At 40.2% G+C, this 27,273-nt stretch overlaps 1 protein-coding gene across 25 annotated transcripts in view; it reads right to left on the reverse strand.

The window, feature by feature from the left end:
* LOC122562121 (receptor-type tyrosine-protein phosphatase delta) overlaps window positions 1–27,273 on the reverse strand; it is a 2,484,958-nt gene that overhangs the window by 92,257 nt on the left and 2,365,428 nt on the right. For 17 of the 25 annotated variants that reach the window (XM_087996666.1, XM_087996678.1, XM_087996656.1 and 14 more), the window contains 3 exons: window positions 26,703–26,815; window positions 22,523–22,564; window positions 21,931–22,028 (listed from right to left, as the gene is read on the reverse strand). In XM_087996666.1, the coding sequence (XP_087852792.1) occupies window positions 21,931–22,028; window positions 22,523–22,564; window positions 26,703–26,815 (253 nt within the window). The remainder of the gene's footprint in view (window positions 1–21,930; window positions 22,029–22,522; window positions 22,565–26,702; window positions 26,816–27,273) is intronic. The other 8 variants (XM_087996772.1, XM_087996710.1, XM_087996705.1 and 5 more) reach the window with 1 other exon arrangement.

Below are 27,273 nucleotides of genomic sequence, written 5' to 3' on the forward strand. Positions count from 1 at the left end.
CTACAGTAAGGAAGCAGGCCATTCAGCCCATTGAGCCCACAGCGACCCTTTGAAAAACATCCCATCTAAACCCAACCCCTTATCGTATCTCTGCATTTTCCATGGCTAATCACCAAAAATATACATCCCTGGACATTATGAGCAATGTAGCATGGTCAATCTACCTAACCTGCACAACTTTGTATTGTTGGAAGAAACCCATGCAGACATGGGGAAAATGTTCAAGCTTAAGTCTGGAATGAAACTCAAGTTTCTGATGCTGTGAGGCAGCAATGCTAACTACTGAGCAAACTGTTGATGCAACAAATACCTTTCACTGTTACGACTAGCACACCGTTTTTCTCTATCTAAAATGTATGATAAATACTCTGGTGGCATTTCCTTTCCATGAACAAAAGAAAACTTATGTTGTTGGATTAATCAAAGCATTGTTTAAATCTTCAGCCTCAATTAAAATACATTGCCCTGTGTACAGTTTATTGGTGTAAATATATTGTTGTTACAGATGGAATAATCTTTAATAAAAGACAGTTTGAAATGTAAACTTAACATTGATCATTTTACCCAATTGTCACATACAAAAAGCATACTGAACTATTAAAGGGTGAACTGAATATAATGTCCGATATCACCACTTTCCCTACCACACCATCATCTTTCCTTCAGGCAACCAGATAAATAGATTGGAGAGTCTACTTTAACATTTCATGACACTCTTGCTCCACAGAGACTGATATGATGCTTTTATCCATTACACCTACAAAGTAAATACGTAAGTACATAAAGCAGGCTGTTTGATGATTTACAGAGTTTAGTCAGTATGTAGCAGACACAGACAGACTGGGAAGGTTATAGGTGTAATCACTAGTCCATGACCTTAGACAAAAGAGGAAGCATTTCATAGATTGGGGATCATCTAAGTCATACATTACACAGGGAATCATGTTGGAAGAGCACAGAATAAAAATCTGATTTAATTCAGCTGGAATTGTCCACCCACCTTGGACACTCAATCAAATAACCAATCATAAGTCACTGGCAAAGCTCAAATATGACTAAGTGCAAGCAGAGCTAGACAGATATGGTGACCCATAACTCAACTAGCAATTCAGGCCTTCAGAATGGGGTAGTGCAGAATATTGAGATCAAAATAAATAACTATATTGGTTACCTCTATCACTGCACAATCCAATTGAACATCAAGAAAATAGGACCTAATTTTAAGGCTACAGGGATAAATTTGAGACACTCTATAGTGGAATTGGATGGGTTGGACAAGAAATTCTGGAGCTCAAGACAAACTCATCAGGTAAGAAAAGTCTGTTAATTGTTTTTGAAGATTAATATATTTAAAGTAAACAGTAAACAGTCTGTCACTCCACAGCATGGTACACTGGTGCTACATCTTTTTGAGGAACCACAGTTCCTCGATAATATATTCTTCTGTTCTTTTAAAGATGCAGTCCACAAGAACCTCATGTCTGATCAGTAGATGAAGAACCAGTAAAAGGTGATATTATTTAACACAGACAAAGACTGCCCCAGGTTGACGATTGCCAGTTGACAGCTCATTACGGCTGAACTATAGTGAGGATCCTAGTGAGCCTCATTAGAATGAGCAGAGTTTCTTGCTCCTGATTACTATGCAGTGACAAATCTGGACAAGGCATATAGAAGCAGGAATTCCCCAACTTTCTGCTCTTTTGGGAAGCTTCACCTTTCGACCACACGTATTCAAAAAAATAATGGACACTGTGTATGATCTTGTTAATTTGCTCAACTAACGGGGATGCTTTCTATTTGAGAATGAACCATAAATATTCTCTATCTGTTGTGCTACAATCTCAGTAGAGACCAGTAAGGTGTCTATTTATTTATTCACTTCAAGAATCAGAAAAATCGAATATGAATACAAGAATGAAGTTCATCATTTAAATCAAAATAATTTTACAAGCCAAAATCAAAGAGCATGAATGCTACAATATTACAAGCTATCTTAATGAGTCAGTCCTGTTAAAGTATTGGAAGTACAACAAACACAGGTTTTTCTTCTCTTCACCAAATTCTTGAACTCAAATTTCCACCCACAGTCCCAAAACTCAAGCCAGATGCTTTTAAGAAATTGGAAGATGAACATACTTGGTCCCAGTCCCCAGCACTGTTTCAAAGATTTTATTTTGCAAGAGTTGAGACTTCTTGAGTCTTTCACTTAGTTCCAGCAAGGCTTTTCCCTCCAACCATCTTTTGCTCGTCAAATCCCAGCTCAACACAGGCATAGCCACCTGGCAGCAGATTTTTCCTGGCTCTACAATTCATTAACTCTGGAGTTTTGCTTCTCCAATTCTCTCTCTGTCTCTCCTCAGCTTTGCAATCTCAGATGATAAACTCACTGTTACAAGCTCTTCAGTTAACACATAGTTTGAACTTTTACATTCAGTCTCCAAATATTTAACTCAGTTTTGCTGGAAAGGGATGTTCTGGGTTCTGCAGACAAGTTGCTTTTCACTAAAAGCAAGGTTGAGATGGGACCTATTCACTCACATATATAACTTCTTTTTGACCCTTTTCCTATTGTTCATCTTCCACACGTCTTGATTACATAATTTCTACTGTCCTGACTTTTATAGTTGAAATAGCTACATCATAAATGTGATGACATTAAAATATGATGCACGTTTAGGTAAGCCAAATCTAGATAATGTTTTTTTCCAGATGTAAATACAGCTAAAGCAAAGGAGAATGAGCAATTTTGCCCTGATATTTCAAGATTGATTCTTCTGGATACTACTAAATTGTTAACTGTTCAATTGGAGCAACTATTGCCAATTACAAACTAATATCTGATGTTACCTAACAAATGAGTAAGGGTTCTCGTGCCAAAGCGGTAGTGTCCATGTCTTTGAGCCAGTATACCTGGGTTCAAGTCTCACCTGCTCTAGATGAGCCATAACATTTCTGAATGGGTTAATTAGAAACAAAAATTAATAAGTGAGTATGTTGATGGATCCATGTTTTACAGACCATTGGAGGGTGACTGGAAGCAGTGGTGGCTCAATCCCTGGCCTCAAGTGTGCTGACACTTCTGTGAAATACGTTTAGGGAGAGATGAATTTGACAACAGAGGTTGCACCTCCCAAACCTGTGTTCTCATCTTGAGTTGTGCTCGACTGTTGGTCGTGGCAAGAGGACTGATTGATCCCTGAATGGCACAGATCAGCTTGAGCAGTGTCACAGCTGTTGAACTATACTGGGGGTCATGGCAAGTTGGCCAAACTTGTTGATTTTCCATGTGTAAATAAAGGGTGAATTGCTGACAGGATACTTGCCTCCGTGGAATTATTTCAATTGTAGCTATGGAACTCAGGTTACCAGGGAGCTGCTGTCAGGTGAGAATCTGCCATTAAATCCTTAAATCAAAGGAGCTTGAATCTACCTTGGAAAGACTGGAGCTTTGAATGACAATTTGGCAGAAATGGGTGTTGTATACACTGAATAGATTGTTGATATGTCATGAGATCAATCTTTATGTATCTGCTGATTAATGTATCATTTACAAATTTATATTGGTCATGGTTTTTGGAACTTTGGACATAGGAACAGGAGTAGGCCCATATGCTCTTTGAGCCTCTTCCACCACTCAATGAGATCATGGATGATATGCTTATGGCATCAAACCCACTTTTCTGTCCATTCCCATAGCTTTCAAATTCCTTTGTTGACCAAACAGCTATCTAATTCAATCTTGAATATGTTCCAGAACCCGGTTTCCATAGTTGCGGAATTGTCTTTCCCAAAAAACAGATTAATAACCCTCAGGGAGGAAAAAAAACCTACACTTCTCGACTATTTTAAAGGCAATTTCTCTATATAATTCACACATAATCTATGTTGACTTTGGTTTAAGTATTGAAGCAAAACAAATGAAAAAAACTGAAATCATGTCCATTGTTTCAGACTGGAGTCAAGAAGTAAATCTTGTTCTTTGGGTTTGATTCAATACTAATTTATAACCTGTTATTTTATTGCAAGCGTTTTCCCTTCCATTAGAGTCTCCTTTGAAACTCCCAATAGGACTTCCAAAAGTTAATTATATAGAAAGGATAACTTACATCTTGGGTGGGAGTTGAAAGGCAGTGAATATACTGGAGAACAGACTCAAAGTTTTGATTGGCCTACTTCTGTTCCTACGTCTTATGGCCTACTATCCAATTTTCCTTTGCAGTGAAGTTTAGAAAAGAAAATCCCAATCTGATGGTTGCAGTTTCTCACTGCAGAGTTCAGTTGAAATGGTCTCCGCTGAATCAAACTTAAAATTCGCATTTACTACTTTCTCCCAGACATAAAATGAAGAATGCATAAACAATACTGCACAATTGGGAGTTACTGGTTTTTCTCCCTTCATAAACTGGAACCATAGAACGGATTCTGAGGAAGGGTCACCAGACTCGAGACACTAACTTTGATTTCTCTTCAGAGATGCTGCCGGACTTGCTGGGTTTTACTTTGAGTCACATTTTATGATAACAGAAATGCAGCAAAATTCACTGAACTGACAGAAAAACCACACAAAGGAGAACTCAATTTGTCCAAAGTTTTAGTGGATAGGTGAGAATGGTGGAATCTTTCAGTCCCTTCATAGTACCTTAAAATATAAGGGATATTCAAATGTGTGATATTAGGACTGGAAACTCATTAGAAATGGGATATTGCTGGAGGATTGGCAGACTACTAATATTAATTCAAATAATTGAAAAGTTAAGCAAGAACATGCACCAAAGAATTATAGATGAATTAATTTAGGTGGTAGGTAAGGGAATGGAGCACTTACTTGAAAACATAATATAAAAACATTCAGAAATAGAAAATGTAATAAACCAGAATTGGCCTGGCTATAAAAGTGGAAGGTCATGCTTGAACACTCTCATTGAATTTATTGACTATATAACAGAAAATGTCATGAAGAGTGAAGTAGAGACAGCAATGTATTTGGAATTACAACAGGCTTCTGTTAACATATCAAATAATAGATTAATGCCTGACGTCTGAGAATGCAGAGTTGGGAACAAGTAGCAGAATGGAGAGCAAACTGGTTAGAAACAGAAAAAAAGAGGCAGAGGATAGGAGTTTCTGCACCATTAGGCCAATGCTGAACAGAAAATCAAGGAGCTTCGATGGCACATTTAGTACAAACTGAGCATGCACTACCTTCTCATATTGTTTAAAAGATGCTGTGCTTGAAGTTGGTATCACCTACTCTCTGGATACAAGTGGAATTAATCACCATGGCTACTTTCCAATGACTGTGCCCAGCTGTGGACCTTCAAGAAGAGTCTTAACATGAAACATGTTTTTAAGAATTAGGGACAGTCACCAACAGATTTTAAAAGCTTTTCAGGATTTGGTTTCAAATTTAGTAACAAATTATATAATGCACACCAATGTGGTGTCAGATACATGAAATCAAGTCACTGAGGGGGTGAAGTAAACACATATTAAAATGATTACTATTCAAAATAAATGCGTTTGCAGCAGGTAATCACTCTTAAAGATGTAAAGGGATATTTTTAATGTAACTTTTTAATAGAAAAAATTTATATCGATTATATAGATTTTATGGCTGGCAATTACCAAATTAGTTTGAGCAAAAAGTTAAGCAAAATAAAAGCTTCTGAAACCAGAGTAATTCAGATTGTAATTTACCCTAAGATCACTGACTATACTAAAAGCTGAAAATCTTGTTCCTTTACTCAGACAGGCAATATTTATTAAGCACTAACATTCCAGTAGGATTGGTGCTGGGACAGATTGTTCACATTTGCATAAACTATTTGGTTTTGTGAATTGTGAAACTAATTTCAAAACTTGCACATGATATTCAATTCTAAAGAGTGTATTTAGTACAGGAGGGGGACAAAATAGTTCAGTTAAAGGTATGTCGAAATGACCAATGGCCCTCACTCCGGGTATGTGTGAGGTGGTACAACTTCGTAGGAACAATAATTACGTCTTGGAAAGTGCAAGCCTAATTGGAGAGTGATTTAGAGGTGCACATACAGAGATCACGAAAAGCGGCAACATGGATCAACAAGGTTTTATACAAAAAGCCAAAATGTTTGCCTTCACTTTGAGATGAACGGAATTGGAAAGTCCAGATATCACTGCAATTTTATTGACAGACATCTAGTCTTGATGTCATCAGCAGCGTCTGCTTATTACAGAAGCAAATTATGTTGTGGCTCTTCAATTCAGATGCAACATTTGCATTCTATGTCTTATGTTTCCCGATCAATCATGTAGAGTGTAATGGCTCCCTGCATTGCTCAATTGAATTTTTTCAAATTAAAGGCTGGATTCCATGTTGCTTGAGACAAAGAAACTGGGAGGATATCACCATGATGATCACTAGCACTGGTCCACTGTTTTGGAGGCTTCAGCCTAGGAGGGTGCAGGTAATGAACAGTTGTGTGTTTCACAAGACTTGAAATCTCTGTCTGTATACCCTAGGTAACACCAACATCTCGGTGTATCTCTTGGTGCCTGTTGAATAGCAAGTAGCTGCAAAGAAGACAGCTTGTGCTAACCTCTGGTGCTATCGGCATCAATGCTTCACCTATTCCTTCTCAGAAGGTGGGGCTGCCTAAACTGATGGAGTGAAGACCAAATCAGGCAAAGTGGTTTCCAACTTTTTGGATATCATCTGAGAAGCGGTGAAATCAGGGTCTCAGAACAGGCACTAAGAACACAGCCATTTCCAAATGGTGGGACAACAAGCTATGTACTTTTAAGATTGGAAGACTTTCCCGCCTGTAAAGCTCATTGATGAATCATCACCTGCTGTGTTCTCACTTTTGTCAATACGGGCAAATTCCACAGGTGCAGGCTGTTACACCCAGATTTTGGATTAAATCCACAATTTCATTCTCTTCATTCTTTCATGGGGCGTGGGCACTGCTGGCAAGGCCAATCTTCCTTGCCCATTCTTAGTTGCCCTTGAACTGGTTGGCTCTCTTGGCCTTTTCAGAGGCAACTCAAAGACAAGCACATTGCTGTGGGTCTGGAGTCACATGTAGGCCAGTCCAGCTAAGGATAGCAGATTACCTTCCCAGAAGAACATTAATGAATCAAATGGGTTTAAATTTCATGATATAACAAAGTGGGATTTAAATCGATGTCTAATTATTTGATCCATTAAATTACTTATCATAGAGTTCTCATTCACCTCCAAATGTGCCCCACTAAATTCCAGAAACTTTAATGCACTAATATTTTTCAGGGATTAAGCTCCCTTCACATTCAAATTCACTTCTCTTTGTGAGTTAACATGCTGTAAGTTACATTAAACTTGTGTATGACCCTCAGTTAGATGACACTTTGAATACTGTGAGTAATTCTGATCTCCAAATTATTCAAAGATTTTAGAAGCACTGGAGAAAGAGCAAAAAAAAAATCATTAGAATGGTACCAGAATGTAAATGTTACACCTATGAGGAAAAGGTGAGAAAGCTGTGGCTCTTCCTCGAGAAAAATGAAGACCGGTAGAGTGATCTTCCAGATGGTGAAAGAGTATCATCGGGCAATCTGTGAGAGAATGTTTCCACTCTTTGAGAATCAAAACCATAGAACATAAATATAAGATATGAATAACCCCTCAATATGAATTCAGGAAAAAATATTTTCCGAGGGAGTAGTTTCATTATGGAAATTCTGACCTCAAGACATAGTTGAATTGATGAATAAAGATCCATTTAAGTGGAAGCAGGGGAAAAGAAACAGGATTGTGTTGAGCAAAGAAAGGTGAGAGTTGGTGACTATGGAGTACTGGTGTGCATCAGTAGGGCAAAGATCTGTTTCTGTGCTGCAAATACCAGTCCAACTTGGTAAAACTGAGATTCAACCTCAATTTTTCCTTGGTCTTAATCTCCATTGTTGCAGTTTCACTGGCAGTTACTGTGGATTCATTCATATCCATTCATACATCATTCTGAAAATGTCCATGTGCACTTTGTTTGACATTCTGATAAAATTTGTAAACTGTTGGAGAAAAGTGTGAGAGCAGAGTTCTGGGGAACTTAAACTTCTGTTACTTCCCCCAGTTCTTAACAGTCAGAAGTTTGCAGCTGAACAAAGGATCTTCCTGACAAAAAGGATCAAAAATTGTAGGTCAAATCACTCGAAGTAATCCTGAGACAACCCACTGCAGGCAACTATACACAGCTGGAAATGAAAGAGAAAGAGATAGGTTGTCTGCCCAGTTTTTGAAAACGGGTAAGCTGCATGTCATAGGTGCAGATGAACCAACGAAATTGCTAAAAGTAAAAGTTCTGCTTTCCCAGATCAGACTAGAACTCCTTTAAACTGCCATCACCTACTGCTGACCTGTGTAACTCCCTTTAGCAGAAACCTCAAAAATTACTGACCTTAATCTTCATCCTCATGGTGGGTATTGAGAGTTTGGCACTCCCTTCATGGGAGTGGGAGAGTTCTTGGAATGACAATTCGGGGTGCAGTTTGTACCAGTGCACAGAAGGTTAGTCAGCCAATACTTTTTAAAATTCATTTGTGGGACATGTGTATTGCCAGCTTGGCCAGCATTTATAGCTCATCCCTTGGGAAAGTGGTGGTGAGCTGCCTTCTTGAATCCATGCTGCCTGCTGTAATCCATGTGCTGCAGATTGTCACATCATGAGCTTGAGGAGGGAATTCCAGGATTTTGACCCAGTGGCAGTGGGAACGGTGATATATTTCCAAGTCAAGATGGTGCATGGCTTGGAGGGGAACTTGTAGGTGGGGATGTTCTCATGTATCTTCTGCCCTTCTCCTGCTAGAAGGAAGTGATTGCAGGTTTGGAAGGTGTTTTTGAAGGGTCTTTGATGAATTCCTGCAGAGCATCTTTCAGATGTTACACACTGCTGCTGTCAGTGGTGGAGGGAGTGGAGGTTTATGAGTGTGGTGCCTATCAAGTGGGTTGCTTTGTCCTGAATGGTGTCAAGTTTCTTCAGTATTATTGGAGCTGCACCCATTCAGATAAGTGGGGAGCATTCCATCACACTTCTGACTTATGCTGTGTAGTCAGTGGATAGGCTTTGGGAGTCAGGAGTTGAGTTACTTGCTATAGTATTCCTAGCCTCTGACCTGCTCTTGTAGTCACTAAGCTTATGTGGTGATTCCAGTTGTGTTTCTGGTCAATGGTAACCAGGGTCAGTGATGGTAATAGCATTTGAATGTCAAGGAATAATGGTTAGATTGTGTCTTATTGATCATTGCCTGGTATTTGTGTAGGGTCAGGATCTCAAATAATAACCAATCCACTACTGTATTTGGTAAACAAATGAAAACATTTTAATACTATACTATAGCTATTATAATATCAAAATCGACACAGATGCATTCAAAGTAGCAGCTATCATACAGTCATGCAGCATGGAAATAGACCTTATGATGCAACTAATCCACGCCAACTAACTAAACTAAACCAGTCCCACCTACCTGCATTTGGCTGATATCACTCCAAAACCTTTCTATTCATGTACTTATCCAAATGTCTTTTGAACATTGTAACCATACCTGTATCCACCAATGCTTCTGGCAGACCATTCCACACATTAAGCACTGTGTAAAATAAGTTACCCCTTGACTTTTCAAAATCTCCTCTGATTTTCAAAATCTGCCTGTACTTTTGAATTCCCCACTTTAGGGAAAAGACCTTTGCCATTCACCTTATCTATGGTCCTCATGATTTTATATATCTCTGTACCCACTAACCTTCTATGCTCCAGTAAAAAATGTCCCAGTCTTTCCAGCTATTCTTATATCTCAAACCTTCCATTCTTGGCAACATCCTGGTAAACCTTTTCTGAATCTTTACCAGTATAATAATATCCTTCTGATAACAGGACAATGAGAGTGGCACACAGTATTCCAGAAGAGGCCTTAACATGACGTCCCAATTGCTATACACAAAGACCTGAGCAATGAAGGCAAGCATGCTAACTGCCTTCTTAACCACCCTGACTGTTATGCAAACTTTGAGGAATTATGTACCTGGACCCCTCTTTGTTCTACAATACTACCCAAGGCCCGATCATTAATTGTATAAGTCCTGCCCTTGTTTGTTTTACCAAAATGTAATACCTCGCATTTATCCAAATTAAACTCCATCTGCCACTTGTCAGCCCATTGACCCAATTGATCAAGATGTCTTTGTAATTTTAGATAATCTTCTTCACTGTCCACTATACCACCAATTGTGGTGTCATCTGCAAACTTACTAACCATGCCTCCTGTATTCTCATACAAATTATTTATATACATGACAAACAAAAGTGGACCCAGTACCAATCCCTTGGAACACCACTGGTCACAGGCCTCCAGTCTGATAAACAACCCTCCACCACCTGTCTCCTACCGTAAAGCCAATTTTGTATCCAAGTGTACCCTGAATCTCATGTGATCTAACTTTACTAATTAGTTTACCAAGCGGAACCTGATCAAAGGCTTTACTAAAGTCTAAGGAAATAATGTACTGCTCTGCCCTCATGAATCTTTTTGGCTCCTTCTCAAAAACTCCATCAAGTTTGTGAGATATGATTTCCCTTGCACAAAACCACGCTGACTATCCATAATCATTCCATCTAGAAATTAAATGTACTGGCAGGATTCACTTGGTCAGGCAAAATCAGTTAAGAGAGGAAGTGAGGGATAATGTTTGAAATTGATTATCTTTTAGTATCCCTGTCAGTACAAACCTCTCTGTTATCTGTTGTGACTCTTTGTTACAGTAACAACTTTTATTATTCAAGTTCTCTCATTGTCATGACACTATTGTCACTCACAGTTATCACTTTAATATCACAAAGATTTAATCTTCTCCTGTCTTCAGGTAATCATGGACTTTTTTCTGCTTCTCCCCAATCACATTTGTGCTCCCTCTGTTTTGCTTAAGTGCTGTACACTTACGCAATCCCCTTGCACCAATAACCCTAACTTCACCTTGCTACAGATGGAGCTAATCTGCTGGGGGAACCCTGCATTTTCTGTCTCTACTACAAATTTTGTATCACCAAAATTTTCCTTATTGAACCTCAAGACTGCTGGATTAGAACTTCAAGACAAAACAAAACCTGAAAACACTGGAAATTTTAAATAGACACAGAAAATGTTGCAAATGAACAGCAAACTGACCAGCATCTGGGAACCTGTTTTTTTCACAAATGCTGCGTACGCAGCCCCATCATGTTGTGGTTTTGAAATTTGGGTCCACAAATAATGCTTCATTCAACATCACAGCTGCACTTTTGGCACATATGCATAAAAAAATTGGTCAGGTTGCAAGCCCACTTTCTTTCCACCCACCCCTGAAGCCATCCATATAATATAGAAAGCACTGGGATCAGCAGCTCACCCACCATTTTGTTGCAAACAAGAGGTAGACATGAAGTTTATACTTCTCCTTCTCTGTTTGCAAGCAAAGATTTTAATTAGTTTTTTTCGGCTTTTCTTTTTTTACGGATGACAGCAAGGAATCAGAATGGTGTGCTGCCTCCCTGGTGCCAGGATCAAGGATATCTCGGAGGGATTGCAGCATATTCTCAAAGGGGAGTGGGAACAGCAGGAGATCACTGTATACAGTGGAACTAACAACACAGGAAGGAAAAAGGATGAGATTCTGAAGGGAGAATATAGGAAATTAGACAGGAATTTAAAAAGGAGATCCTCAAGGGTAGTAATATCTGGATTACTCTTGGTGCTACAAGCAAGTGAGAGTAGCAACAGTACGATATACCAGATGACTATGCAGCTGAGGAGGTGGTGCAGGGGAGAAGGATTCACATTTTTGGATCATTGGAATCTCTTCTGGGGTAGAAGTGAGCTGTATAAGAAGGATGGGTTGCACTTGAATTGGAAGGGGACTAACATGCTGGCAGGGAGATTTGCTAGAACTGCTTGGGAGGATTTAAACTAGTATGCTGGGGGGAGTGGGACCCAGGGAGATAGTGAGGAAAGAGATATGAAAATGGTACAGTTGGGAAAAGGAACAAGTCAAACAGTCAGGGCAGGCAGGATCAAAGCAGAGAATGAAGTAGGACTGATAAATGCAGTTTAATTTATTTCAATGCAAAAGGCCGAACAGGGAAGGCAAATAAACTCATGGCATGGTTAGGAATATGGGAGTGGGATATCATAGCAATTATAGAGATGTAGCTCAGGGATGGACAGGGCTGGCAGCTTTATATTCCAGGATACAAATGCTTTCGGAAGGATAGAAAGGGGAGCAAGAGTCGAGGGGGAGTGTCATTTTTTTCATAAGGGATAACATTACAGCTGTACTTTGGGAGGATATTCCTGGGAATACATCCACGGAAGTTATTTGGGTGGAACTGAGAAATAAGAAAGGCATGATTACCCTGTTGAGAATGTACTATAGACTCCCCAATAGTCAGTGGGAAGTTGAGAAACAAATTTGTAAGGAGATCCATTTACCCGTAAGAATAATGGGGTGGCAAAGGTAGAGAATTCTAACTTTCAAACATATACTGGGACTGCCATAGTATTAAGGGTTTAGATTGAGAGGAATTTGTTAAGTGTGTACAAGAAAATTTTCTGATTCAATATGTGGATTTACCTTCAAGAGAAGGTGCAAAACTTGACCTACTCTTGGGAAATGAGGCAGGGCAAGTAACTGAGGTGTCAGTGGGAGGAGCACTGTGGGACCGGCAACCATAAATCTATTAGTTTTAAAACAGTGATGGAAACAGATAGACAGAACCTAAAAATTGAAATTCTAAATTGGAGGATGGCCAATTTTGATGTTATTAGGCAAGAACTTTCAAAAGTTGATTGGAGGCTGATGGTCACAGGTAAAGGGATGGCTGGAAAATGGGAAACCTTCAAAAATGAGATAAGGAGAGTCTAGAGATTGTGCGTTCCTATTAGGGTGAAAGGCAAGACTGGAAAGTGCAGGGAATACTGGATGACGAGAGAAACTGAAGTATTGATTAAGAAACAAAAGGAAGCATTTGTCAGGCACAGACAGCAGAGATCGAGTGAATACTTGGAAGAGTAAAAAAGGTAGTAGAATATACTTAAGAGGGAAATCAGGAGGGTAAAAAGAGGACATAAGATAGCTTTGGCAAACAGGGTTAAGGAGAATCTAAAAAGATTTTACAAATACATTAAGGACAAAAGGGTAACCAGGGAGAGAATAGGACCTCTCAAAGATCAGCAAGGCAGCTTTTGTGTGAAACCGCAGGAGATGGGGGAGATACTAAATGAGTATTTTGTATCAGTGTTTACCATGGAGAAGGATATGGAAGATATCGAATGTGGGGAAATATATGGTGACATCTGAAAAAATGCCCATATTACAGAGGAGGAGGTGCTAGATGTCTTGAAATGCATAAAGTTGGTTAAATCCCCAAGACTTAATCAGGTGTACTCTAGAACTCCGTGGGAAGCTAGGGAAGTGATTGCTGGGCATCTTGCTGAGATATTTAGATCATCGACAGTCACAAGTGAGTTGTTGGAAGATTGGACATTGGCTAACTTATTTAGGAAAGCTGGTAAGGAAAAACCAGGGATCAGTAGAGTGGTGATACTGACATTGGTTGTGGGCAAGTTGTTGAAGGGAATCCTGAAGGACCAGATTTACATGTATTTGGATAGGCAAGGACTGATTAGGGATAGTCAACATGGCTTTATGCGTGGGAATCATGTCTCACTAACTTAGTTGATTTTTTTGAAGAGGATTGATGAAGGCAGAGCGGTGGATGTGATTTATATGGACTTCGTAAGGCGTTTGACAAGGTTCCCCATGGGAGACTGATTAGCAAGGTTAGATCTCAAGGAATACAGGGAGAACTAGTCATTTGGATACAGAACTGGCTCACAGTTAGAAGACAGAGGGTGGTGGAGGGTTGCTTTTCAGACTGGATGTGCCACAAGGATCGGTGCTGGGTCCACTGCTTTTTGACATTTATATAAATGATTTGGATGGGAACATAGGAGGGATAATTAGTAGATTTGCAGACGATACCAAAATTGGAGGTGTAGCTGACAGCGAAGAAGGTTACCTCAGAGTATAACAGGATCTTGATCAGATGGGCCAATGGGCCAAAGTGTGACAGATGGAGTTTAATTAGGATAAATGTGAGGTGCTGCATTTTGGAAAGGCAAATCAGGACACAACTTTCTCACTTACTGGTAAGGTCCTGGGGAGTGCTACTGAACAAAGAAACCTTGGAGTTCAGGTTCATAGTTCTTTGAAAGTGTGGGTCACAGTTAGATAGGATAGTGAAAAAGGTATTTTGTATGCTTTCCTTTGTTAGCTAGAGCATTGAGTCTAGGAGTTGGGACTTCATGTTATGGCTGTACAGACCATTGGCTCGGCCTCTTTTGGAATATTGTGCGCAGTTCTGGTCTCCCTCCAATTGGAAAGATGTTGTGAAGCTTGAAAGGGTTCTGAAAAGATTTACAAGGATGTTGCCAGGGCTGGAGGGTCTGAGCTATGGGGAGAGGCTGAATAGGGTGGGGCCAATTTCCCTGGAGCATTGGAGGCTGAGGTTAGACCTTACTGAGGTTAATAAGATCATGAGGGGCCTGGATAGGGTAAATATACAAAGTCTTTTTCCCTGGGGCGGGGGAGTCCAGAACTAGAGGGTACGGGTTTAGGATGATAGGAAAAAGATATAAAAGGGACGTAAGGGGCAACTTTTTCATGCAGAGGGTGGTGCATGTATGGCTGCCAGAGAAAGTGGTGGAGGCTGATACAATTACAACATTTAAAAGGCATCTGGATCAATATATCAATAAGAAAGGTTTAGAGGGATATGGCCCAAGTGCTGGCAAATGAGACTGGATTAATTTAGGATATCTGGTTGGCATGGATGAGTTGAATCGAAAGGTCTGTTTCCATGCTGTACATCTCTATGACTATGACTCTATTTTGAAATAAGTTCTAGAGTGCTGCTTGTACAGAAGAATCGACTCCAGGCTCAGCTCAGCCAAGAAATCCTACTTTCAGCTGAAAAGTAGATCAGCCACACAGTTAAGGCCTGCAACAAACTCTCTTTAAAACAAAGTATTGTTTATTCATGCATTTAAACCTGCAGGGTAATTGTTGCAATAGCGGGACACATAAAATCATACAATGAAAGTAGACTAAAGAAAGAGCAGGGATGTAAGTTGGCATACTTTAAAACTCAAAGTTAAAAATCACACAGCATCAGGTTATTGTCCAACAGGTTTAATTGGAAGCACACTAGCTTTCGGAGCAACACTCCTTCATCAGGTGATAGTGGAGGGCTCGATCGTAACACAGAATTTATAGCAAAAATCTGCAGTGTGATGTAACTGAAATTATACATTGAAAAATTGATTGTCTGTTAAGCCTTTCATCTGTTAGAATACAGTGATAGTTTCACTTCTTTCATGTGTAAATCACAAAACCCTTTTTTTTAAAGTTGCATTCTCGGGTTAGCTGTTAACAATGATGATAGCTAGACAATATGTTGAAGGTGTTAGCCCCCTGTGTTCTCTGTCTATGACCTGATGTTTAGATTGATTCTAATCTAAAAAGTGAGATAACGGAGTTGTACATAAATTCATGCAGTTTTTGAGCTCAGAGTTCTACATGAATGTATGTAGTTTTTGAGCAAAGTACAATGTAACTCTGCAAGTACAAATTCACCACACAAAATATATGTGTGCATGTGGGTCTTTGTCTGTCTGTGTGTGCGTGTCTGTCTGGGGTGGGGTTTGTGAGTGTGAGAAAGTGTGTGTATGTGTGTGTGTGTGTGGTGAGTGCGGGAGTGTGTGTGTAGGAATATCTGTGTGTGTGTGTAGTGCAATGATGATCACCTGTAATGTGACATGAACCCAAGGTCCCAGTTGAGGCCCTTCCTATGGGTACTGAACTTAGTTATCAGCTAAAACTCAAAGTTATCAACATTATTTCACAGGATTTTGGACTGAGTCCTGAAAGTCTGTATTGCAGAATCCCTTCTCATAGTCGTTCCAGTGATAACAGTGTGGCTGATCTACTTTTCAGGTAAAGTAGATTTCTTCGGGGCACCCAATTTGAGAAAGATTAAGAAGAAAGGCAGGCTTAGCTGAGCCTGGAGGCAATTCTTCTGTCCGGTGAATTTTGTGGGTTACACTGGGCTAACTCTCCCCAGATTGCTACGTTAACAGTTGTCTGGTTTTTTTTACAAGACCATTGCTCACAGTACACAAGCTCTCTTTCAATTACATCAAGGTAGTCTTGAAGTTACAGGACTCATGAGTGGTCACTCTGATTTGCTGGGCAGTTTCTGTGCTTTTGGCCCTGACTGTTGTCCACTGTATCAGATAAATTGTGCCATTAGTGTCAATTCAGCCATATTGAATTTCAACTGACCCCTCCTTCATCTGGGACTAGCTGTGGAGATATGGGATTTACAGATCTTTCACATGACATCACTTCTATTCTTACACATTTTTGTTCCGCTAGAGAATGAGAGGTCTGTATTCATTCTCTTATTCTCACTTGAAAGTGAAATTCACAGTTAGCAAGTGAAATGTCAGTTCACTGTTGCACTCTGAGGGTTAACTCTCAGGACAAGGCTTTAGTGGTTATATGATTCTGTCCTGCAATGGGACTGATTTCTCTGTTAAAGTGCTGTGAGAACTAATTCTAGCAGAACAATCTGCCCTTGCTCTGTTTTGCATTTTCTTTGGAAATCATCAAAGTGTTGTGGTCTGAGTATGGCAGGATGTTTTTCAACTTCTGTTAAAATCTCTTACCGTTCTTTTGGCCACACCATCTCTCATTTTATTTCTGATGCTATCAATGACCAGCTCATCTAGTCACACTTCAGAATGACAGGATCCAGCTATCACCTAGTTTGCTAATATCTGGAAGCTTGCTGGGAAAGTTTAAATCTAAGCACATGACCTTACACTGGCATTGGTCGTCTGGGATAACGAAAGCACAGATATGTCTCACTCTGGGGGATCAATAGGGCTTTTCATATGAAGGAGTAATAAGAGCTAGCTCATACTGGACAAAGGAGGGGTCACTGAAACTTATTATGGCTTAACTGGCACCTGATGGCAATATTTATGTTCCGGGTCTGCCAGCCGAGCAGGCAAGTGTTCAACTTGGATAGATTTTAATTTCCCCCTGTCAACCGACTCATCCTGGTTATCTTTAGATGTGTTCTCCCTGTCAGACACATTCAGTTCAGTGGGCTCTTGGTTTAATTCTGTTTTAGTTGTATTTCCATTCCTGTTGGAACTGTCCTAAGTGTGGTGGAATATCTGAGGTAATATCTTTCCTTCCTGTTCCTTTGAGGTGGGGTTTGTCCCCACCCTGGCCTATAACCTTGGGAACACTCCTGCACTCGGTTTTTTTTTGTGCAGCTAATGCTGTCATACCCTGTGGCTATTCAACTTGGAAAGAATCCTCCTCACCATTTTTATGCCAATCTAGTATATTCCCTGTTCTCCCTCTACAAGCGGAGAGGTGGTGCGGCTCACCAGACCTCCTGCTTGTCCAGCAGAGGTGCAGACTCCTGTTTTCCTATGCCGAAGGAGGCATTGCCTGTCTTTTTGCAGCTTTGTCTGGTCTCCCTCAAAATGTGGAAGGGGGATTTCAGTTAGGAATCCTTCTCGAGCAGGGATATGGGCTCCCTTGCTCTGAAATGTTCTGGTTGGATATTGGATTTGTGCGCATTACCATTGATTCCTGAGAAGGAGGATTACACTAACCCTATTTGGGCTGTGTCTTTCTCAAAAATGCTACTCCCACCTCAGCCTTTGGCTCCTCAATTAAGTAATGACCACTGGTTTTGGATGCTTGGGAATTACCAGCAGGGCTTGAATGGCCATTTGGATGGTTGCAAGCATCTAAACTGGTTTTGCTTCCAGGACAGGTCAGTCAGCTATTGCAGGGATGAGTTGGTTCTAATTTAGTTTCCTTGTCCTTTGAAACACCTTGGCCTATCTGCGACTGACTAATTTTGACTGCTATGTGGCTTTCATTTTATTCTTCCTGTGCACTGCCCATTACTCCTCATTTAATTCAATTTCTTGTTCACTGCTTTACTTCCTCTAAAGCCTACAGGTCCTTCATGATCTATTTACTGGCCTGACTTCAGCCTTCTTGAAACTAAATAGCTTCTCTTGAATTACATCATCCCACACAGATTTTCCAGTCTGCTAAAAGGCATCAACCTTTTCTCTGCAAAGCTTTGCTCAAAAATGTTTAGTTTATACAGCCTTTATGGACGGTCCCCCTGGGTGTTATACTGAATTTTTTTGACTCTATATGCTCTTTGCTAGCCTTTTTAATTTTTTTTTAATCTTAACTGCCTTTACTCCACAGGTTCCAACATTGCCTTCCCTGTTGCCTATCATTTCCTCTCTATTTTTCCAATATGTATGGAGTTCAGAGTTTCGGACCTCTTTAAACCTTAGTGGCTGTAATGAACATTTCTGGTTCCCTTCTATTTCTCCAGTCTCTTTGGACTGCTCTGCATTCTGCAGGAACTGTGCTCAACACTTTACCAAACCATTTCCCAGTGATAAAGGGAAATTCATTTTGATCTCTTTTTGGGCTTCTAGCTTCATCTCCAGTATCATTTTGCTCAAAGGTTCATTCTCTCTCCTCTTTCATCTCTCTCTCATTCCTAAAATGGTCCCCCTTTCTTTCACTCACCTCAAACTCCAGCCATCAGTCCTTCTTTACCAGCTCGATCATCATTTATTTTTGGAAAGGGAAATTTCCTCATTAGAATACCCTAATCTGACTGTGCTGCAAATAAGCATCTGAAATGATTCTGCTCTTCTTGCCTTGCTATTTATTTTTATTTGCATTCCCCTAGCTACAACTCCAAGCAGCCCTGTGCTTAGAGAAGAAAATGTTTTGTTCATTAAAGATTCTTTTCTTACATCTTAAAACTAAAATGTGAGTAACACTTCACTCTAGTGTTAGGATCAAGGGAATTTGCTACAGTCGGTTATTTTTTTTAAAGCATAATTCTAGTCATGGAGATTTCCCTTTTGGCTTCCATGTGTTTTCTTGCATTATTCACTTAAAACTTGTTTTTGAGATTTGGACTCTGGTCAGATTTTTGTGTAGTGCATTAAAAGTGGGTTCAATCCCAGCCCTGCACCCTAATTTCTGTTTTGGACACGATGGAGAGGTCAACCAAATTAGTTGATTTTCTTAATTTCTTTCGAGGTATGTTTCATTTTTTCTACTTATCTTTTCCCTTTTGAAAGAGACTGTGGTAGGTGCCCTACTAATCTTCTGTTTGTGAAGATCAATTTTTACATAATTGACAAAATGTTGTCCTTAGCGTTAAAAAAAATGGTTAATTCATGCGTTCCATCCTGGGGGATGATAGTTGCAACACATACATAAACATAGACAGAAGATAAAAAGGGAAGGAAGGAAAGACATTACACTTAAACAGCACACACTGAGTCCACATATCACACCAATGTGGGATTTCTTCTAGACTCTAGGTTTCAGAATGGTTCAAATTCAAGGCAGACTCATCTGAACATGGAGTCAGGTCTTCTGAAGAGAGAATCTTGCAGGCAGTGATGTTAAGGATTCTTTTTCAAACAAACTGTGTTGCTCATACTGTACAAGGTTTCACTTGATTAAAGCAAGGCACAAGAGTCCAGTGTTCCTTTGAGTGACTTTTAACTGCATTGCTCACACAGAAAAAGTACAAGATTCCAAAAGATCACAGCCTGAGTTCTGTCCTTGTCCCACCGACTGGAACTATCTAAAAATTGTGGTCAAATGGTATCATATAACCAACCAGCAGTCATGTTTAAGTCTAGCAAAGTTCAGTTGAAAATGTCTGAGAATGTGTAGTTTTTAGAACTATTTATGATCTCCCTCCTCTGTGGGCATCACAACATATAAATAAATAATTAAGGGACAACTGACTATCACATTATCGTGCCTTTGCTGTAATTGGTTGCTGGGTAGACGAGCAGGAGGCTGGAAGAACACAGCAAGCCAGGCAGCATTAGGAGGCAGAGAAATCAACGTTTCGGGTATGACCCTTCTTCAGGACTGGGGATGGATGTAAGGGGAGCTGCAGATAAAGGGACTTGGGGGGACAGGGTGGTGAGGTGGGGATTGGTGAACACAGGCAGAGGGCATGATCTGGTTGGTTGATGGGGGGAATGAATCCGGTTGGTGGCTGGAAGGAAGGGTCAATGAGAGGAATGGGAGTGGGAGGGGCCTCGGAAGGGAGTCGGGTGATGGGAAGGGAGGTAATTTGAAATTGGAGAAGTCAATGTTGAGTCCTCCGGGCTGCAGGCCGCCCAGGCGTAACATGAAGTATTGTTCTTCTAATTTACGGTTGGTTCATTGTGGCAATGGAGGAGACCAAAGATGGTCATATCGGAGAGGGAGTGGGAAAGGGAATTAAAATGGGCAGTGACGGTGAGGTCAGGTCAACCCCTGCGGGCCCAGCTGAGATGCTCGGCAAAACTTTCCCTTAGTTTACGTTTGGTCTCCCTGATGTGGGCGGCACGGTGGCACAGTGGTTAGCACTGCTGCCTCACAGCGCCGGAGACCCGGGTTCAGTTCCCGCCTCAGGCGACTGACTGTGTGGAGTTTGCACGTTCTCCCCGTGTTTGCGTGGGTTTCCTCCGGGTGCTCCGGTTTCCTCCCACAGTCCAAAGATGTGCAAGTCAGGTGAATTGGTCATGCTAAATTGTCCGTAGTGTTAGGTAAGGTGTAAATGTAGGGGTATGGGTGGGTTGCGCTTCGGCGGGGCGGTGTGGACTTATTGGGCCGAAGGGCCTGTTTCTACACTGTAAGTAATCTAATCTAATCTAATGTAGAGAAGACCACATCAGGAGCACCGGATACGGTAAACTAGGTTGGATGAGAGGCAGGTGAACCTCTGTCTTACCTGGAGGGACTGTTTGGGGCCCTGGGTGGAGGTGAGGGGGAGTGGTGTGTCGGCAGATTTTGCATCTTTTCTGGTTGCAGGGTAAGGTACCTCGGGGTTTGCGGAGGGTTGGTGGGGAGAGCGGTGCGAAACAACGACTGGCGAGGGGAACAGTCCTTGCAGAAGGCAAGGAGGGGTGGGGAGGTTGCTGGACAACTGAGTGAGAGTTAGCAAGCTGTTTCTTTAAAATGTTTTGAAAACCTTGAGAAGGAGGTGGGTGTATTCTGTCTTTGCAGGATACCAACACCCAACCTGAGAAGATAGCACCGTCCCCATTTGTTCTAAATCATCAATAAATCAAGAAGAATCCCAGCCTCCTCCTTTAAAGTGGGATGACCCTCAACATCAATCGCCCTCTGATTTAATTCATTCTGGGATCCATATACATCTCCTTGTTGTTCTGGAATCTCCCACTACCCAGCTCTGGCATTTCCAGGATTGTTGGAGTTGTCAGCCCATCAGATTTATTGGCAATTCCAGAAGATGGAGCATCATCCCACTGAGGAGCGGCAGTCACACTTCCAACCCATTGCACAATATTGTGGCGGAGTGCAGCTTTTCTTTGCTAACTGGTCTCTGACTATGTTCAACCCACATTACACATGTGCATTGTCAATGATTTATGAGGATAAATGTTGAAATCAGGTTTTTTTTCCCTATTTAAGATTATCCATACTCATCTTTTACATCAGTTTTCTACAAACATGCTTTGTACATGGCTCCCTGAAAGACTATTTTGCGGATACAGTAGATGTGGTGAAAGCTCTAATTTGACTGTTAAAAGTAATTTCACTTCTGTAACTGGCATCTTGATTATTAGGAGTAAAAATCAATCAGTGACATTTTAATAATTAAGCAACTACATCTTCAAAAAGTAAAACAAGGCGTTTTTTTTGGGTCCAGCTCTCTTCTGTAACATTTTAAAGCAAACATAAAAATATAGCATGTGGTGATGACAGAAACTGTTTACCTCATACTCCTGGGAGAACTTCAAGTTGTCATTAGCTTTCAGCCGCTCAATGTGATCCGCAAGCTCAGAGATAGGAATTGGTGGATGATTGGCCATGCCTGACAAATTAGACAAGAATATAACACATTATGAGAGCAATGTTTAATGACACAGTGGTACAACACAAATCTGTAAAGCAATTTGTTAGAAGAGCTTGACATGTAAACTAGTAACCATGTTTGATGTGGAGAGAAATTTAAAAAAAAAGCAGGCAGTTTGATTACTCAAAGCAGGGCATGCTCAGAAGAGAAGGGGCTCTCAAGGCAATTAGCAGTCACCGCTCATGCTCTAGAAGCTCACATTCCCAAAATGTTGCCGAGGTTAGCTGGGCAGAGAAGATGGAAGGTTAGCCCTGGCACTGACTGCTGCTTTGAGTAATGACAGCGTTGCCACACTTCAAACTTATCTCCCTGCAATGTACAAAGAGCTATCTGCATCAAGTTAAAATGAGAACTGTGGGATGTGAACTACACAAACAAGCAGCCAGAAGCCTGAAACGAGAGAACAGTATTCAGAAGGAAGAAGTAGTGAATTAACATCAGGGAAAACTAACTTGTCGAATGGAGGTTACCATGGTAACTGGAGACACCTGAACCTGTAAAGAAAATGGGGGGGGGAGTATATAAATAAAGTTTCCATTCTTCCACCAGAGAAAAATGAGATGGAAAATTTCACATAAAATACAGGGTGCTCTCTAAAAATTTGTTTTTGTTTGCCACAAAAATGATATTGATCAAATCGTTTCATTGCAAATGTTTTAAAAATGGGAAAAAAAAACATAAATTTACTTCCACCGATGTTTGGTGATAAAAATTGTTCACACAGCAGACACACACATGCACTTGAGTTATATGAAGGACTGACTGCAAGTACAGGGATATACAGCAATTACAGAACACACAAAGACTGCAACATTATACAAACTTCAAAAATGTTTCTACTGGTCACAGATTGCAGGGGTTGAGGGCTGGGGACGAAGAAGACAAAGATTACCATTTGATTTATTTTGCTCAGTATGACAGGAATAAGACACTCTTGTCAAATATGATAGTCCCAGGGTCAAACACTTCTGGCCCAAAGCAAATCCCATGATCGTTTCGACAACCTGCTGCGAGTGTAAACATCTTTTTGAGAGAAGCAAGATTCAGGAGCTTGCCACATAGCCTGACATCTTTCCTTAGGATTGTAAACATTCATGAACAAATCTCTCTACTGCCCTTCATTCATCTCTAGGCCATGTTAACTTGTTTGAGCACCTATCTTGAGAAGGGTAGAAAGCATTTCACTGGCTTTGTGATGTTGAGCATCTGGCAAGGAACAATGAAAGTGACTAATGGAACATGGAAAACTGCACACAGGCACCATGTAAGTGTGTACGTTCATGGAAAGCGAAAATAAAGTACTGCAGAACTCAAAAGGAAAATCACAATGATATTATAATTTTATCTAGTGCTCAAATATTGAAAACAAACATAAGAGACTGAGGCATTTTGGAGTACCCATGTGACAGTGTTGGTGTCATCTAATTTCTGACTAGCTATGTAGCTAGAAAGGGAGAATGTGGAGCCAAAATTGGGATTGACGGCAGGACTGAGTTATTGGCCAAGGCTGTAAAGAGTTAGTAACCCCTACGTAGGTCACAGATACAATTTCATAAAGTGCTCAACATCTTCAGTGATACCAGTTACAGAAAACAATGATGTGTGCTTTTCTAAGAGAATTAGGTCTTGAGGCAAAGATTAGATTCTGCTCCTCTTTTTCTCCACATAAAGACACTTCTCTCTCAGCTCAGATCATTTTAACTACACATCCATGATAGAAACTTAATGAAATATGTCATCAAATTGCAGCAGGTTGCCCTTCTGAGTTGTAGACCAGTTGTTTTGGGAAACAGAATGCAGTTATTCAGAAAAATAAGTTTTCCAAAGCAAGTTAGAAGTCAATATTTATATTTTAGTGCTTCTAGTGAAGAAACAAAAAGGATCCTCAATTCCTGTTAAGTTAGAAACCTGAGGTCTTGGGGATGAGGTTGCTGTCATTTGATACAAGCTAGTTAGTAGTTAGTTTGTTGAGCCTGATACTCGCCATGCATCAGAAAAAAAAATCAGGGATCACAGAGCAAAATGCCACACTTGCAAAAGTGTATAATTACTCCTTGATTGTTTTTTTTCTGAAAGACATATGCAATTTTAATTTACATTGTGTTAAAAGGCAAAATTTCTTTTGAGGGGGTGGGAAGGAAGTGTTAGGTTTTTTGATGACATCAAAATAATAAATACTAATAAAGCAAACAAGGAGCTTTCAACTCATCAGCATTAAGCAGCTGACGTGTAGAACACAAGATACAGAGTACAGTTATGTCTGTGTGTATTTAGAGTTGGTCTTGAAATTACATTATAAAAAGATTAGAGTAAGAATGCTTACTACATTTGTAATAAATTCTTTTAAAAGTATTTTGTTGTAAGTGTAAGCCCATGTAAAATAAATGGGTTAATATCTCTTTTGAAAACAGCAGAAGAACTTTACATAACCATGTTGAGCGTCTGTATGCTAATTTTTGCATATCCCAATTTCAAGGTTGAGAGCTGAAATTTTTCTGTCAGCATTGTTTTTAGGCTGGAAGTACCATTGGGGATAATACTAGCAATAGAATAAGACTGATTGGAAAATGTAGGCAATGTGTCTTAATGCCAATCTCAGAAAGCATTCGACTGGTAACACACCAGAGGAACTGAGGCTTTTTTCTTCTCTCACAGCAGATACCTTTCATTACCAATTAACATTGCCTTAATTTATTTTACTTTTTTCATTGGATGTATGTGTTGTTGACAAGGTCTGCACTTGCTGCCGATCTCTGACTGCCGTTGAACTGAGTGACCTGCTGAGACATTATAGAAAGCTGTTTAGAGTCAACCACACTACTGGGTGTCTGGAGGCATATGTAGGTCAGACCAAGTATAGATGGCAGATTTTCTTCCCTGAAGTAGTGAACTGGATCTTCTTTTTTCAGAATTAAAGGCAAGTTTCATGGTCACCATTACTAACATTGGCCTTCTACTACAGAATTTTATGCGTTAATTTCAAATTCTAAAGTACAGTAGTTGTTAATTTGAACCAATGTGCCTTAGGTCTGTGCAGTCCAGTTGCATTGCCAATGTCTCCAACTTGCACCTGTTAAAGATACAAGACATCTTCTGGGGGAGGGTCATAACGGAGATGTCTATTAAAAGAGACAGACATTTAAAGTCATTGGCAGAAGGACGAGAGAGGATGTGAAGAAAATGCTTTCACCCATAGGCAGGTGGAATCTGGAATTTGCTGCCTTGTTTAGTGGTTGGGAAGGAAACAGTCAACTCATTTTCAAGGAACAGTGAACTGCCCTTGAAACCTGTAACCTGCAAGGCCACGGGTCAGGTGCTGAAAAGTGCGATTAGAATAACAGCCGTTTTTTTCAGTCAGCCCAGATACCATGAGCTGAATGGCCTCTTTCTGTGCTACAAAATTTCTCCGGTATTTGTAATTTAAAGTAGCCATATAGGTAGAATCAGAATCTGTTAAATTTTTAAAAATGGGTACTTGGTTTACTCACATTTAGCAAATGACTCAATTGTTGATTGTGGTATCTATTGAGTATTTCTGATCTATATATGTTGGAACAATCAACACCACACTGTGAACTGTTTTTGTCTTCTAATTATTAGTTTCAGGGAGCACTGCATTGAACAACAAAGTGAGATCAATGCTGAGCTAGTCTCCTTATCTAAACCCATTCAGTAGACTGGTGACAAGACCTGCCTCTAAACAAGAGCTGAGTTGTTATTATCTGTTACCTTTTCATCCCATTTAGTCACACTTTAGCTGGGTTTAATCCCACTTTCAGGTGGAATAATTAACTCTTTCATGTGGGAAACTTGTGGAATACATCATTCGACCAGGTTGTCTTCTGACACAGTGGTGGTGTCCCTATCTCTGAGGCAGGAGATCCGGGTTCACATTCCACCTGGTGCAGAGGTGTGCAATAACATCTTTGAACAGGCTAACTAGAAAATATGTGCGTCACTGGATCAGTACATGACACCCGAGGCAACAGCATTCCAGACTTAAGGTGGCCTGTTTCTCCAAGACAAGATATCAACTGGGTGAACTCTTACTCTGCCTGGGAATTCCACACAGTGCCCTAGTTACAAGTTTCTGAAACTCACTGTACTCTTACTTATTCTGGATGTGAGTCTCTTGCAATACTCCCATCCAAACCAGATTGCAGCGAGATGTGTTATTAATTCACGTTTGTCCTTTTTTACTTTATTTCTCCTCTTTGTGTCTCTTTGCAGCTTAGTACACTGTGGGTGGGTAGTAACTTGAGAGAAGAAAACTATATTCTGTGGAGAAGAATATCCCACATTTCAAAAACCACTACCAGCGTATAAACCAAGCAAAAGTATAATGGCTGGTCAAGAGGTTAAACAGTCCCAATCAATTAACAAAGTCTGCTCGTTGTTCCTAGCAGTCCTGAATCTGGGATAGTGATAATGCAGAAAGGCAATCTTTCATCTACTTTTCTTTCTCTTTTAGTTTCTTTAAGCCAGAAGCTCTTAGCTGACATACATCAAACTTAATGCAAGTCTTTTGAACATGGCACATTTCTCTCTCACACACCCAAACAAAAAAAACAAATTAAAATATGGTCCAACACAAACCTGAGAAGCTTGGACTTAAACCTTTCCACCTCTCACCTGGGGTCTGAAAATTGAGACGTCTTAGTTCCACTGGGTCCGTGGGATGATGGGAAGGTAATTCTTTGCTGTTAGGAATGCTGCTTTTTCGCGAATCAGATTCTGTCCTTTTCCTATAAGGAGGATGTTGACTGATGTTAACAATCATGGAAAGAGACTGAACACCATGCAGTTAAATGAATGAAAGAAGCAGATTTAGTCACAACCAGCTTGTGACAGAAATGATAAAAATCAACCTGTTAAGACTTGCTGGACTCGTAGTGGCTGCAGCAATGTTAGATAAACTTATTCTCAACCCCTGTGGTTTGCTCCAAGGGGAACACCCACTTTCAGATGCCAAGCTTTTCGCCCTTCCATTTTCTCACTCTCCATCAAATGGAGAGCTTGCAGGCGTTTACGTTACATACACAGGTACCATTTAAATTCAATTACACTCTTCAACCACAGTCTAATGACAACCTCTTTCAATCCCACTGGCATATTTACTGGAGCAGTAACTATAAATACCTTACAAAATCAGAAAATGAGTTTAACCCACTTTTTTAAAAAAATTACAATATGTGGTTTTAAA

Source organism: Chiloscyllium plagiosum, unplaced genomic scaffold, assembly GCF_037043375.1.
Source record: "Chiloscyllium plagiosum isolate Xiang-an unplaced genomic scaffold, Cpla_swu_hap1 HiC_scaffold_2, whole genome shotgun sequence".
Taxonomy (NCBI): Eukaryota; Metazoa; Chordata; class Chondrichthyes; order Orectolobiformes; family Hemiscylliidae; genus Chiloscyllium; species Chiloscyllium plagiosum.